Raw genomic sequence first — 15,701 nt, forward strand, 5'->3', positions numbered from 1 at the left:
GATTTGTTGACACCATGAAATTCTGATTCAACATATTTTTCCCTTAAAATGGTACATTTTCTCAGTTTAAACTTTTGTTCCGTGATTTATGTTCTATTCTGAATAAAATAGAAGTTGGCAGCTCCACATCATTGCATTCAGTTTTTATTCACGATTTGTATAGTGTCCCAACTTTTTGGGAATCCGGATTGTATATAAACGCATATTTGATCCTGCTAACAGCTCTAGACCATGGAAATGTAATCCTGATCATGTGACTAGGGAGCCAATCATGTGACTCCACTCTTATCCCTCCTCTTTAAAAGATACTTTTGTATAAAATCCGCATTTTTTAAAATAAAATCTGCATTCTTTGGCTTCGTGTAAGCCTATTACCAAGGGACCCCCCCTTTTTATTCACATTTTTTGCTTATTAAAATGGATACTCCGGGCTAGAGGCGCACTTCCGGTTCTGGTGTGCTCCACGATGGAGCGCACTGGAAGTCCGAGATGCGTTCCACCGAGAGCGCACCAGAGAGAAGGACAGGATCCTACAGAGATACCTGGGAGCGGTGAGGACCTGTTACCAAAAAAACCCCCACCAGCCCCGCATGTATTTAGAACCATCTAGAACCACTTTTTTTTATATTTTCATGTTTATTTACTGTTTGTAAAACTGACAGGGCGATAGGGCGTCACTTCCGGTGCGTTCCACTGTGGAACGCATGCAGACACCGGAAGGGACGTAATTTTAAGCCGTTTTTGGCGGTCTTTTTCTGCTATTTAAACCCTATTGTGTTTTGTTATGACTGTATATGCTCCTGATGAAGGGGACCCATTAAGAGGCCCCAAAACGCGTCGAACTGCTCACTCCCCCACCCTGGCTTTGGAATAAAAGAAAAAAAGAAAGAACAAGGACTCCTAAGTGATCATTGTTCGTTTCTGAGACTCTACTGGCGATCCAGGCGCAGGAGGTGTGATGTGGGTGTCTTGAGCTTTATCCCACATTACCCTCCTGGGTGAAGTGAGTCACTAAAATTTAGATTTTTATATCTGCCTACTATTGTTTTTACTATTTGCCTACCATATATGAATTAATCCTAAGAACATAAATATCTGGTGAGTGTGTAAGTATTGCCACTCCACTTATGTATACCTAACAACATATGCTGCTACTTTTGGGTTATATACCATCCCAATCCTCGATACTAGGGATTCTGGCGCCTCTCTGTGGTCCTTTTTAGCGTCTCCACAGTTTTCTTTCCAATCACCCACCTTGAGGGCATCAGGCTGGGTTGAGACCATTGGCAGCTTGCCCTTCTCTGTTCCACTATTATTAACTATATCTTTTGTCTATATATATATATATATATATATATATATATATATATATATATATATATTTTCCAAATTTTTGGTGAAACCAAATTGCACTTATTCTGCCCCACCTTTGGCACCCTGCAAAGTTATCCCTGGACCCTCATTCTGAAGGCCCAGTGACTAACCCTCTTTTTTCTTCCCCTGTATCTGAATCACTGAAGAAGCCAGGACTGAACTAAAGAGCTCTCTCTTGTAAATGTCTATTGTGTCAAATTGTGTAGAATGTGGTTATACCTCCAGAAGCATTGAGGTTTACTGTATTCACTTTTCAACGACAGAAACAAAACTTGCATATAATTCTCTGGCTGGAGATCAGACGCTGAGATGCTGTAAGCACCCAATCTTGCAGCATTTACCATTTTAGTCAAAGTTACTAAAATCGCTTTTTCTCTTAATTTAGTGACTGAAATAAGCATGCTATTATACACAAAAGGGAGAATTTATCTTCATAGTTGCATTTGCAGTCAGTGTTAAGGTTGGAATTGCTATGCTAACCTGAGCCAAAGTTGAACGTGGCGCATCTTTTTATAAACTCAGCAGAAGTGTAATGTTGTTGCCCCTATTTTAGTGTTCAGGGGGTTACCTTGTGCGGTGTTGCAAAGTTGCAACTGGATGCAACATTTTAAAAAGCTGCACTTCATAAATGTGACTGAAAGGTGATCTGGCAAAATCTGACTTTCTCACTCCACTTCAGTGGTGTGAGAAGGCTCAGCTCACAAAAAGCCAAAACTTGTGTAATTTAGACAGAAAATGATGCACGCAACATCACTTGTGACAGTGCAGCCACTGATTGTCTGCTAGATATTTGCATGATCAAACTGGAGTACTATGTAAAGGAACTCTGTCAGCAGTTTTGACCATAATAAACAGCTGACAGCACAAATTAGGGGCTGGGGTGAGCATTACAAACATTTGAGGAGCTTTTCTCAACAGGAGTATCATGAATATGAGGTTTTACTTGGGCAGATTCTTCTCTCGCAAATGTGCAGGAGGCCCTAAGCAGGTCTGAAATGTGTGTATGAAAAACAGAGAAGAAAGGCAGGTAGCTGCAGTAAATGGGTCAAAGTGATCTTGTCTGTGATTGTCTTTATACAATTGTCATACTCCCAAAAATTATTTATTTAATCTCTGTGATGTGCAGTAGTCACACTTTCAGAAGTCTTCCTTTCTGCAGGCACGGTTTCAGATTCTGGCAAAGAATCTCCATTGGAATCAAGATGTTTGCTAAACTAAGTTTTTCCTTCCCCTTAAACTATATACATAGTACTGTAGATAGTTTTTTTTTTTTTTTTTGTGTGGGCTCTTAGTCTTAAATCACGGAGGGTAAAGGTGCTAAAAGAATAATTTATTGATACGTAATTAAAAACCAGGGAAACGTATTACGATTACAACTTATTAAGAAAAAATCATCACGCAACTATGCAGTATTGCCTGCCGTACTGACTGGGACTAGTAGTCCAGATCGTATTATTAGTGCAAATGCGCAAAAAAGCTGGGTAGATGGAATAATTTTATAGGTCTGAGAAGCCCAGTGGCCAGTAAATTACAATAGTTGGAACATGACCAGTCTAAAGAACTGACCCACAAAACCAAATGCAGGGTATAGCGTGAATAATACTGATGACCAACCCAGCAAAAAAAAGGCTTTCCAAAGACCTGAATCAACTACTCCCACATACTCCAACATGTTTTGAAATGAGCATTCTGGCAATAGACATATCTAGCTTGTCTATAGAATATGCTAGTTGTTAGGATAAAGAGGGTCCCTTGGATGATGATTTGAAGTTAGTTGAGGGATGTGATACACTGAATATGTTATATGGTGGGAATGCCTCCAAAAAATTTAGAATAATGCAGCAATTAAATGCATGAGCATAGTACCTCTTTCAGGGTTCAATAATTCTTTACTTATAAACAAAGTTATTTCATGAGAATGTAAACAGCTTTATAAGACTAATGAAGCCTGCCCTGTAAGCAAATGTAAACAGGTTCTATGAATCCATTTTTATCTTCAGCCTGAAAATGCATGCCATGTGTTCTTTTTAGTTACATATATATATATATATATATATATATATATATATATATACACATATACACACACACATAAATATATATATATATATACACACACACAAAGTTAGGGATATTTGGCTTGTGGATAAAATTTCAGGATGAACCTAAAATGCACTCTAACATTTACAGATAAACTTAATGTAACCTTCTCTAAACTTTTGAATTTAAACCTTTGGCCACATCCCACACTGATGACAGTTTCATTGTGAACAATGCCCTGCGGAACCGAATGATGAATGCCACACAAGGATTCACATTGAAGGGAAGTGTCATGTCAGACCACTTGAAACCATTTACATCAGCGTGGTCTGTGTGCTAGACGACCTGCAAAGGTACCTGACCACAGGCATCATAGTTTTGCACGGGCCAGGAAGAATCAGAGACCAGTGGGCCTCAGTGCTGTTCACTGATGAAAGTCAATTCACGCTGAGCAGAAATGATGGCAGTCAGTGATGTTGGAGACGTCAGGGAGAGTGCTATGCATCAGACACTGTTGTCATTGGTGGTAGTGGTGTTACAGTGTGGGCAGGTGTATCTAGTAGTCAATACAAAACTTCCCTACACTTTTGAATGGCACAGTGACAAACCCACACTACTTGAATCATTAATCCAGTCATTGTGCCTCTGCATGAAGAACACAGGCCTAATTTCATGTTTATCAAGGTTGCATCATTAGAGAACGACTGCTGGAGACTAGGGTACCCTAAATTAAGTGGCTTGCACTTTCTCCAGACCTGAATCCCATTGAAAACCTATGGGATCAGCTGAGTCGCTGTGTAGAGGCTCATAACTCTGTATCCCAGAACCTCAATTACCCGAGGGCTGCCCATCAAGAAGAGGAGTGGGATGACATGCCTCAGCAAACAATAAGTCGACTTGTGAACAAAACGAGATGTCGTTGTCAAGCTGTCAAATTTTTTAAGTTTTCCATAAATTTCACTCGAAAGCCAAATATCCCTTACTTTTTGTGATATATATATATATATATATATATTTTATGCACTTTATAGCGCTACTATATTCTGAAGTGCATTACAGAAATTAGCATCATCCTGTCCCCAATGGGGCTCACAATCTAAGTTTTCTATCAGTATGTCTTTGGAGTGTGGGAGGAAACCGGAGTACCAAGATTAAACCCTCGCAAACATGGGGAGAACATACAAATTCCATGCAGATGTTGTCTTTGGTCAGATTCGAACCTAGGACCCCAGATGTCACGGACATACCGAGACATTCGGATGTCCCCGCAACAGTGGGTGACAGAAGATCTGAGACACTGGCAACACGTGCTTTGATCTAAAAGGTTTCATTGTGGATCAATAGAAATCTGTGTTGTTTCTGATACTGGCCACACACTCTATCGTGGTAATTTAACTTTTCTTATTTATAGTTGCTTCTCCCACAATGCTGTGCGGTTTATAGCTTCAGTGGTATCTGTGGTCTGCTGGTGTTTGGTTCTCGGCTGAGTTTCTGTTGCTGCCATAGCTACTGGAAAGTTAAGTGTTTCCTTTCCCTTTCGCATTTTGTTTTGGTTTATTCCCGTTTTGTTTTTCCCCTGCCCTTTGTTGAAAGCCTGTGGGAGACTCCTGTCCTTCTGCTTTTCTGCAGGAACAGGTAGTCTCAGTCCTGTCACTATTGCCAGGGTCTTATAGGGTGAGTTAGGACTCTAGGTACTCCTGCGTATGACCTCATCTACCTTTTGGGGTCTGTTCATACTGTTAACCAGTTAGGACTGTGACTAGGGATTGGACTAGGAGGTAGTTCTCCAGGGTGCGCCATATGAATTATCACTGTATTTTACATGCATAATCATATTTAATTGATCTTATTATTGATTAATCATGATAATCTGTGTATGGACTTATATATACTTGTATTGGGCACTGTTATCACTGCTTGACAAAGGCTCCATTGAGATGAGCTGAAACGTTGCATTGGGTGTATTAAAGAATCCACATATTTTTCACCAAGACCAGAGTGCTGTCTTGTTTATACATATATATTTTACACCCTTCTGTTAAAGAAAAGAAAACCAACAATGGTCACCAAAATAAAAAATTACTGAAAAGCAGCTAATGAAAATAAGACATTGCTTTTGAACTGTGGTTCAACAGAATAATAAAAATAAAAAAAGTTATAAAAAAATGGCCTGGTCAAAACTGATGGTACCTCTAAAAAAGACTGAAAATAATTTGACCATAGGGACCTGTTGAACCAAGGTATGTCCTGTAATTAGCACCACAGGTGTCTTCAAATTTGTAATCGGTCAGTCTGCCTATTTAGATGCTAAAAAGTCACTGTGCGGCTAGTATCATTGGTGTGTACCACTCTGACCATGGACCAAAGAAATCTAAGGAGAGAGTGGTCTCAGGAGATTAGAAAGAAAATTACAGATAAACATGTTAAAGGTAAAGGCTATAAGATCACCTCCAAACAGCTTGATGTTCCTGTTACTAAAGCTGCACATATTATTCAGAAGTTTAAGGTCTGTGGAACTGCAGCCAACCTCCCTGGACGTGGCCTCAAGAGGAAAATTGAAGACATATAATACGAATGGTAACCAAAGAGTCCGGAACAACTTCCAAAGAGATTAAGGGTGACTTCTAAGGTCCAGGTACATCAGTGTCAGTTTTGCACCATCCGTCGCAGTCTTAGCCAAAGTGGACTTAATGGAAGACGACCAAGGAAAAAAACACTGTTAAAAGCAAGTCATAAAAAAAGTGAGGCCGGAATTTGCCAAAATGCATACTGACAAGCCACAAAGCTTGCTTATAAGAAGTGGGCCAAAATACCTGTGGACAGGTGAAGAAGTCTTATTGAGAATTACAGAAATCTATTGATTGCAGCGATTGCCTGAAAAAGTTGTGCAACAAAATATTAAGTTAAGGGTACCATCATTTTTGTTCAGGCCAGTTTCATTAGTTTGTTTTATAAATTGTTATCCACTCCATGGCAGTTTTAAGTGATGGCATTCATAGAGGGGCACATTTATCATAGCCCAACAGCATATACTGGACTACGATAACCAGATGCGCTGCCAGAAGCTGCGCCTGATTAATTAGGTGCAGCATCTGGAAGTTCATGTGCCTCAACTGAAATCCATGCGCTTCAACTGAAATCTAGCCATCAGCCCGCCACCTTTTCAGGAAAGTGGCAATGCCGTGTGAGAAACGGCACTTGCACAATCTTTGCACAAGTGCTGTTAAAAAAGTGGCAAACATGCAGATTGCAACATTTTCATGCCACAAAAGTGGCATATCTTTATGATAAATCTTTCCCAGAGTAAAGGGTAGTATTATACTATAGATGACCTATCCTCAGAATAGGTCATCAGCATCAGATTGGCAGGGGTTAAACTTCTGGCACCCCCACCAATCAGTTGTTTGAATGGGTTGCAGTGCTTATACAAGTCTAGATAATAGCGGCAGTGCAGTGTGTAATAACTGCTCGTCCCATTTAAGTGAATGGGACAAGTAGTAGTTACACAGCAACGCTGCTGCAAGGCAGACGGTGTGCAGTTAAACAGTGAAGAGGACTCGGCCCTCACATGAGCACCACAACCCCTTCAAACAGCTGACCATTGGTGGGTTGTCAGACTTTTTTTTTTTTTAATATTGATGACTTATCCTCAGGATAGGTCATCAATATGTGATCACCAGGGGGCCAACACATGGCACCCCCGCAATCAGCTGTTTATCTGCTCGCTGTCAAAACCGCAGCAGTGAACAGGTATAATTACAGCTAAGCTGTCCCATTCACTTCTAGGGGACAGTTCTTTCCTGTTCAAGTGAATAGGAAGGAGCCGTGACGTGAATGGGACGGCTGAGATATAATTATACTGCTCACTGCTGCAGTTGCGATGGAGAGCAGGTTAACAGAGAAGAGAAGGCAGCACTCCTACGAACAGCTGATCAGTGGGGGTGCCAAGTGAGGATAGGTCATTCATATGAAAAAAAAAAAAAAAAAAAGGGACAACCACTTTAAGCAGAAGCTTAGGAACATATCTTCCAGAAAGAATGGATAAAAACTCCTCCAAAACAAGCTGGTAGATACTTACTCCAGCACAATAAATGCTGTTAATTTAGCCAAAGATGGTTTACCAATTGCTAATCTGAAAGAGGGCTGAATATTTCACAAGCATTACTTTATTTATCTTTCTTACATAGATCTAACAGACTCCACAGCACTTTACAGACATTATCATCACTTGCTGTCCCCTGTGGAGCTCACAATCTAAATTCCTTATCAGTATGTGTTTCTGGAGGAACCCCACACAAACAAGGGGAGAAGATACAAGCTCCAGGCAGATGTTGTTCTTGTACAAGTGCTAACCACTGTGCAGTCTTCCATTTTAAAAACAATCTGCTCACATGAGCCCCGCAGCCTCTTCAAACAGCCGATCGACAAGGAGCCTTGGAGTGGGACTCCCCACCGATATCATACTGATGACCTTTCCTGAAGATGTGATAAATTAATTGTCCGAGTGTATAATAATTAAGTATTTGTTCTCCTTAAAGAGAATCCGTCTCCACATTTTGGCCCGCCAGCTAATACCACTGTGGAGTAACTGGAAGAGCCTTGATTCTTAGGGCTCATGCACACAAACTTATTTTAGTTCAGTGTTCGTTCAGTTTTTTTTTTGCAGACCATTCATTTCAATAGGTCTGCAAAAAAAAAAAAACAACGGAAGTTACTCCTTGTGCATTTCGTTTCTGTATGTCCATATGTCAGTTCCGCAAAAAAAAAAAAAAAAAATAGAACATGTCCTATTATTGTCCGCATTACAGACAAGGATAGGACTGTTCTTTTAGAGGCCAGCTGTTCCGTTTCACAAAATAGGGAATGCACATGAACGTTATCCGTATTTTTTGCGGACTGCAAAATACATACTGTCGTGTGCATGAGGCCTAAAGCTGCAATTTATATTTGTAAAACTCACCTTCTAACCCCTCTGTGATTCTGTATTCATTCTCTCCCCTGAGTAGTCCTAATGACGTGCACAAGTTCAGCAGTCCTGTTATGAAAGTAGGCAGTACTAATACACACCCATCTGCTCTGATACACATTCCACGGTTTACTATTGAACGACATGTATAACTTACAAGCAAATTGCAAAGAAATGCATTTGAGTTGACTAAAATAAATACATATAGTGTGAAGAATGAGTGGTTGTCACACTATGCAGTTCCCCGTCACCAAATATGTTATTTGGGCCCCATCACTGTTGATGAAGGATATTAATAACACAATTATACTAGGGTTTTTAATACTTTAAAGCAGGCATGCTCAACCTGCGGCCCTCCAGCAGTTGTAAAACTACAACTCCCAGCATGCCCGAACAGTCTACAGCAGGGATCAGCAACCTCCGGCACTCCAGCTGTGGTGAAACTACGACTCCCAGCATGCTCCATTAAATTCTCTGGGAGTTCTGAAAACAGCCAAGGAGGTGTGCATGCTGGGAGTTGTAGTTTGGCCACAGCTGGAGTGCCGAAGGTTGCTGATCCCTGGTCTACAGCTATCAGCCTACAGCAGGGCATTGTGGGAGTTGTAGTTTTACAACAGCTGGAGGGCCGCAGGTTGAGCATGCCTGCTTTAAAGGGGAAAAAAACATTATTTAATTCAGTTTTTATTATAAACATATATAAACTTATGACATCTTGTGCTATTTTTGTATGATTATCCATATAAAATGTTATAGTCCACTAGAAGAATCACAATATTAGTACTTGTTTTCCACTACTCCGCTTTGCTGTGTAGACTGGGGCAGGGTTGCATTTAATGAAAGCCCTATTGTTCTGTTTAAGGCCTCCATAAGGCAGATTTGCAACACTATACACACAGATCAGGATTGATATGCATCTCCTCCGCCGCTCCCTGGTCTGGGCAATCCTCCTTTGAATTTGCCAAAAAGCACAACCCAAGGAAGTTTTTGAAAGTAAACTAAATTAAGGCATTTGAAACACACTCTTCCATGTATTCACTTGGGTTCCCCCCATAGAAATTTTTATGGGTATATGGCGTTTTACATCAATTTTACATCTGCAGTGCTTTTTGTGAGGCCACCAGAACACATTGCGTATTATGCTTTGGTTTTCTACACAGATTTTGTGCAAAAAATAGATAAGATTTATGAAATCTCGTCTACATGGTGCAGAAATTCTCTGCACATAAATTGACGAGCAGATCAGGAGCAGATTTCATGAAGAAAATCCCCGCTGAATTCAATGGGAAGATTATTTTCTTCATGTCAGATGGCCATTTACACACACAGAGCTTATGTTACACACACACACACACCGACTATTGGTCAGATAATCTGTTGGTGTAACAGGCTGTAACAGTCCTTAGGCTGCTAGATATGGACACATGTAAATGAACATAGCATGAGCTCACAGCCAAGTCCAGATCTAAGATTAGGGATGGAATTTTGCCAGTAAGTATATGCAAAAGTACATGTACAACATGTACTGCCGAACATCTGAAATGGCAGTGTTATGCCCTCCCTGAAAACGTCATTCTTAAAACTGGAGGCGGAAATTCGGTCAAACAATGCACTCTGTACGTAAACTCCTCCGTAAGTAAATTAAGGCTGTAAGGACCATGGCATTTCCTTGTAAACTGCTTCAGTGGAACTATACTGCTTTTCTATGTACTCACTCTTCAGGATTTTCTCAAATAAGCATAAAAACAAGCACAAAACTACATAGGTCAGTGATGTTCTGTGAGAGAAGTGGGCCTGCTCTAAGAAAACTGACAATATTAAGAATAATTCATAGGACAGCCCAACTTAGAGACTTTCTTTACATGTAGACCACGAACCAATGATGAGGAAAGTGCATGTTCTCCATTTACCTGATCCGCTCATTGGTACGATGACAAATGTGGCATGATCTGAACTTTTACTGCAATTCCAGGACAGCTCAGAATCGATAAGATCATGAAATACCAAAATATGATTGCTGGGTTAGTCCTGCGCTTGCAATGTTATACTTGAAGCAAATGTTTGAGTGACAACATGCAAATGCCAGTTGTCCTGTAGACTATGTATAGCTATGTATAATAAAGAACCCACCACACCTTCAACTGTAACTAAAATGGCATTTTAGCTTCTTTGAAGCCATGATCTATCAGCACTGGCCGTGCTAGCTCATTTATAAAATATGTTTGTTCCTCCAAGAAGCTTTTATAATGAGAATAGACTCTTGTTAACATTGAATATCTTCACACTGTGATCTTCTCCGCAGCTCGCCAGCTGCAGCCACTCTCCATTGTCCGGATCACCATGTCCAGCACGACCTGGCTTGCTTCTCCAGCAGAGCTGTTTGACAGTCCGAGTGTGACAAAGGCTGAAAGAGATATAACAGAATGAGGAGAGGATCTGTGTGACGACAGGAAAATGTCAAACTCAGCTGGGCTGCAAGACTCAAATACCATCTTACATCTAATTAGTGCACTTTATCTCCCTGCTGCCAACTGGGAGAAATTGACTTGTCACAACCTGCAGGTATTAAATATGCCGGAATTGCTAAGGTTATTAACAACACTAATGACATTTTATCCCTCGGCTTGTCAATAATTTAAACTGCAAACTCTTCATCAATTTTTCAACACATTAGTGTCAGGTCACACATCTCAATAACCATTTAATGACTTCGGGGGCGAAGATCTTAAGTTGAAAAAAAAAAAAGATTTGTCATTTTCTTTGACATAACAGATTTGGGGGAAAAAAGGAAGATTTTGAAACCATGAATATGTATACTGGCTAAATATATATGTGTGCAGATGTACCAAGACTAGCTTTTCATATGCCAGTCTTAGTCTAAAGCCTGTTAGTGCAAAATTCTCTACACTTATTAAGAGACATGGGACTCTTAATAAACGTGGTGCACCTTCTGGCTGTCCGTGATCCAGCTATGAGCTGGCATACATCTAAATTGTAATTTATATGAGTCTTTAGCATAAATTATAGTCAATGTGATGGCCCACATCCATTCCCACTAACCTCTCCTTACTTTCCTTGAGACCTTTAAAAAAGTGAAGAGAAAGGTGAAGAGCTGCAAATTTTGTCTCATATACGGCATATGCCATAGTTTGCCCCTTTTTTGGTGGCATCAAAGTGGAGTAAAATGTTTCATATATTTTTTTTATCCACTGTGTCACTGCCTCAATTTTAGCTTAATGTACAGATTTTAGTTTTCCCCAGGAGAAATATATAAAGAGTATTAGGTCACAGTTGGAAGATACTAAAGAAAAAAAAAGATCTGAAATATTTTAGGGTACGGTTAAAAACCTAGATCAACCCTTGCAACTGGCCTTTTGCGGTCTGTCCTTCATGCATTTGGTAGTCAGGGACTTACACAAAGTGCAGGATATTGTCACTTCCTATTAGGAGCAATCACAGATTGCTCCTAATGGACAAAGAACGCACACAGCAGCATTCATATATTGTCAGTGCTGTTACCTTCTCCTACTTTGGCCTCTGTTATCAGAGACTGATGAGGAAAGTTAGATACAGCCGCCGAGAGAAAGGGAAGAAAGCCATTGCCAGACACAAAATGCCCTTATCTTCCCCAACATCAGCTGTTAGGAGTAAGTTGGAAAGCCACCATACACATTAGATGGTCAGCTGAACCTGTCAAAATCGAATGTGTAGGGCCAGCTTATGTGTTTTGAAAAAATGAAGACGCAAGGAGTCTTTGAATGGGAAGGAGAGGTCATGGACGCCATTTTTGTGGCTGTGGAGAAAGGTAAGCAGAGCAAACAGGTCTACTACCATTTTCCATGAAATAAAAAATCTGGAGCACCTTTTCTTTGCACTTTGCTTTGAAATGTATGAATAAATCTTTCACTGAGCATTACCTCTCCATTGTCAACATGTGTACCAAGTTTGGCAATGACCAAGACACTAACTGACAAGATAAAGGGTAACAGGCAGTTGTCAATTTATTCATATGTTTGCAGGAGGAATAACAGAGGAAAGGTGCTCCAAAATGTGTTATTTCACTGGGATTACAAATAGGTATAGAAACAGATATGGACAGGGCTGTGTAATTGCAGCGTTGCTCTGGAACAGTTGATTGGAAGGAAAGCAGGGTGTCTGACCTCCGCCAATCAGATGTTGGGTTGTTCACCTTTTGGGGGAGTTTAGGAAGACTTCCACCCTTTCTAACTAGACCTGCAAAAGGATGCACAATTGGTAATGTGATGAAAGGGTCAAGTCACCAGAGTGGCAAGCAAATGGAGGCAGCGGCGTTAAGGCAGCTGTCGACAGTCAGGGACCTTAGCAAGGCAGTGGCAGCCGGACAGCAAAGGAGCCAAGACCCAGCGGCAGGAAGCAGTATGCTTCCCCTTGCAGGTCTCGCCAGGAAAGAGGGTCTACTCAAAACCTCCTAAAAGGTGACAAATTCAGAAATACGCCTTTAAGAGGTACTCTATTCTGACCACTAAAGCAGGGCAAAACCGCAACTGACATTTAAAGTCAGGTTTACATATCCTTAGTTGCAGTGTGGTTGCTGAAACAGATGAATCATGTAAAAGATGCAGTTTCCCCTCTAGGAATATTTGCTAGAAATGCTTATTAAAAAAGGAATTCCTTACAGATTGCATGTAAAGTGCTGTAGAGCAAAAGAAAATGTGTACTCACCTTTGTTCTATCTCACGAGCCTTTACCCAGTCATTAGGTGTAACGTTGTATTGCCACTTGTACAAATTAATCTTGCCGCAGTCTAATCCAACAGCAATAATGTAGCTAAGAGATGAGAATGAATGAGGTTATTCAAAGAGCTGCAGCCTTGACAATATCTAAATAATCCACACCATACACAGAAATTATAATCTATAAGGAAGAACTAAATGTGGCATTTGCTCATGTTTAGCATATCATTTAAAATATTATTATGCCAGGACACGGTACATATGAAACAGAAAACAGAATTACTACAAAAAGCATGTGTGACATAGTGGTACAGAGGGAGATGGGACCCTGCCCAGAAGGGCTTACAAGGGAAGGAGACAGTGGGTGAGAGTAGAAACTACTCATCTGGCTGTGCAGTGGCAGCAGGGTTACTGTAGGTTGAAGTCTTTCCTGAAGAAGTGGGTTTTCAGGCATGTCCAAGACTTTTTGTTGAATTGACGAAAAAGTGGATTTGAGAAATGTTAAAAGGTGGCGATGGTAGAAACTTAACGGCTTAAATGTAAGGGCTTAAATTTGTGGTTTGAAGGACAGGGCAGAATCATAGGTTATCCTGATTAGGGATGGACGAACATCGGCCGGGACAATTAGCAAATGCGATCAAATGTTCGCGAACCGCAAGTTCGCGGCAGGCCACATTCACTTTAATGGCAGGCAACCATGAAAAATCTCTAGGTCATATTTTCAGCCACCAAATACTTACTAGAAGTGCACAAATCGTCCCACAACATGGACAGTGACATACCAGAGGGGGATCAATGGCAAAAATTCAAACAAAAAATATGTATTTTAATCAGGAACCATTTTTGTGTGTCTTAAAAGGGAAACCGTCAAAAATGCGCCCTGCTGGAGCCTAGAAATTATTTATTTTAGACCACAGGAGTACAGGCCCCAAACATTAGGCATTCACCGGACAGAAAACATCAAGTGATTATGTGGCTGGAGGCATATTAGATGATCATTAGATATCAATTTTACTGCAGGCCAGTGGACTACAGGCCCCAAAAATTATTCATTCACCGTACAGAAAAGAAAAAGTGATTATGTGGCTGGAGGTACATTAGGCGGTCAACGTATAACAATTTTACTGTTGGCCAATTAGATTACAGGCCCTAAAAATTATGAATTCACTGTACAGAAAAGATCAAGTGTATATGTGTCTGGAGGTAAATTAGACGGTCATTGGATATCAATTTTACTGCAGGCCCTGCTCCTCGACGGCTTGATCAATGACACAAATCAATGCATGCTCCAGAAAGAAGGCGTAAGGTACGATGTCACACATGGCGCCCTGGCTGCGACTGACCAGTTTGGTGATCTGATCAAATGACCACAGAAGTCTGCATGCGTTGCGCATGAGCAGCCACTGGCGCGGTGAAAAAAAAACAAGCTCCCCGGAACCTGTCCTGCTGCAGAGTTCGTACAGGTAGTTGTTAATGGCACGTTTCTGCTGGAGCAGCCTATCAAGTATATACAAGGTGGAGTTCCAGCACATTGGGCAGTAACAAATCAGACGTCTGATTGGCAAGTGGTGTCGCCGTTGAACGTCAGCAAGGTGAGCCATGGCAGTGTAAGATCTTCTAATATGGCCAGAGATTTTCCTGGCCTGCCACGAGACGTCCTGGGCCCCGGGGTATTTGGCAACGAATTGCTGCACAACCAAGTTCAGGACGTGTGCCATGCACGGCACATGTGTCATGCACGGCACATGTGTCATTTTGCCCTGTTTTAGCACGCTCAGCAGATTGGCACCGCAGTCGCACACCACTTTACCGTCAAATTGTGTGGGGTTAGCCACTGATCGACCTGTGACTGCAGAGCTGAAAGGAGTGCAGGACTGTTGTGGCTCTTTGCTTCCAGGCACAACAGCCGCAGCACAGCATGGCAACGTCTCACCTGGCACGTCAAATAGGTTCTGGGGAGCTGGGGGGGGGCAGCGAAAGAGGCTGTAGCAGTGGAAAAGGAGGATTCAGCTGAGGAGGAGATAGAGAATGGAGTAGGAGGGGGAGAAGAAGAGGCAGGCCTGCATGCAATCCGTTGCGGTAACACCAAATCCACATGGGTGCCACGGGTTGTATGCTTCCCTGCCCATGTTTGCTAGACCACGTGTCTGTGGTCAGATGTATCATGGCACCGACACCTGAGTGCCAGAGATACATTCACTTGCTGCTGAACATGGCCATATAGCTCTGGGATGCCCTTCTGGGAGAAATACTTCCTTCCATTGCAGAGTGCCAATGCCCACAAATTTTCTAAAGGTTCTTGAGTCCACCAGTTTATATGGCAGTAGTTGGCGGGCTAGAAATTCCAACAAGCCGGTGGTCAGCCACACCTACACCACCACTGACGTTAGAGATCTCGGAGTAGGCAGCAACAGCGGGGACCACTCTCCTGGGGCTGATCTGGGTACTGTCGTCAGACCGCTGGGTGGCGGCCGTTGCTACCTCCTCTTCCTTATCCGATGCCAAGAATGGCTGCGCATCAGTATGGTCTTGGAATGGATGGGAAAATAATTCCTCTGACTCCAGTAGAGGGGCTATGGTGGTGGTGGTGTCTTTGGGGGTACACATGGCAG

The 15,701-nt window shown here is 41.6% G+C and overlaps 1 protein-coding gene across 1 annotated transcript in view; it reads right to left on the reverse strand.

The window, feature by feature from the left end:
* Nucleotides 1-8,978: 8,978 nt before the first annotated feature.
* ELP2 (elongator acetyltransferase complex subunit 2) overlaps nt 8,979-15,701 on the reverse strand; it is a 120,204-nt gene continuing 113,481 nt past the window's right edge. The window contains exons 21-22 of the mRNA XM_044294100.1: nt 13,079-13,183; nt 8,979-10,781 (exon numbers count right to left, since the gene is read on the reverse strand). Of these exons, the coding sequence (XP_044150035.1) occupies nt 10,619-10,781; nt 13,079-13,183 (268 nt within the window). The 3' untranslated portion in view covers nt 8,979-10,618. The remainder of the gene's footprint in view (nt 10,782-13,078; nt 13,184-15,701) is intronic.

This window comes from Bufo gargarizans, chromosome 5, assembly GCF_014858855.1.
Source record: "Bufo gargarizans isolate SCDJY-AF-19 chromosome 5, ASM1485885v1, whole genome shotgun sequence".
Lineage (NCBI taxonomy): Eukaryota > Metazoa > Chordata > Amphibia > Anura > Bufonidae > Bufo > Bufo gargarizans.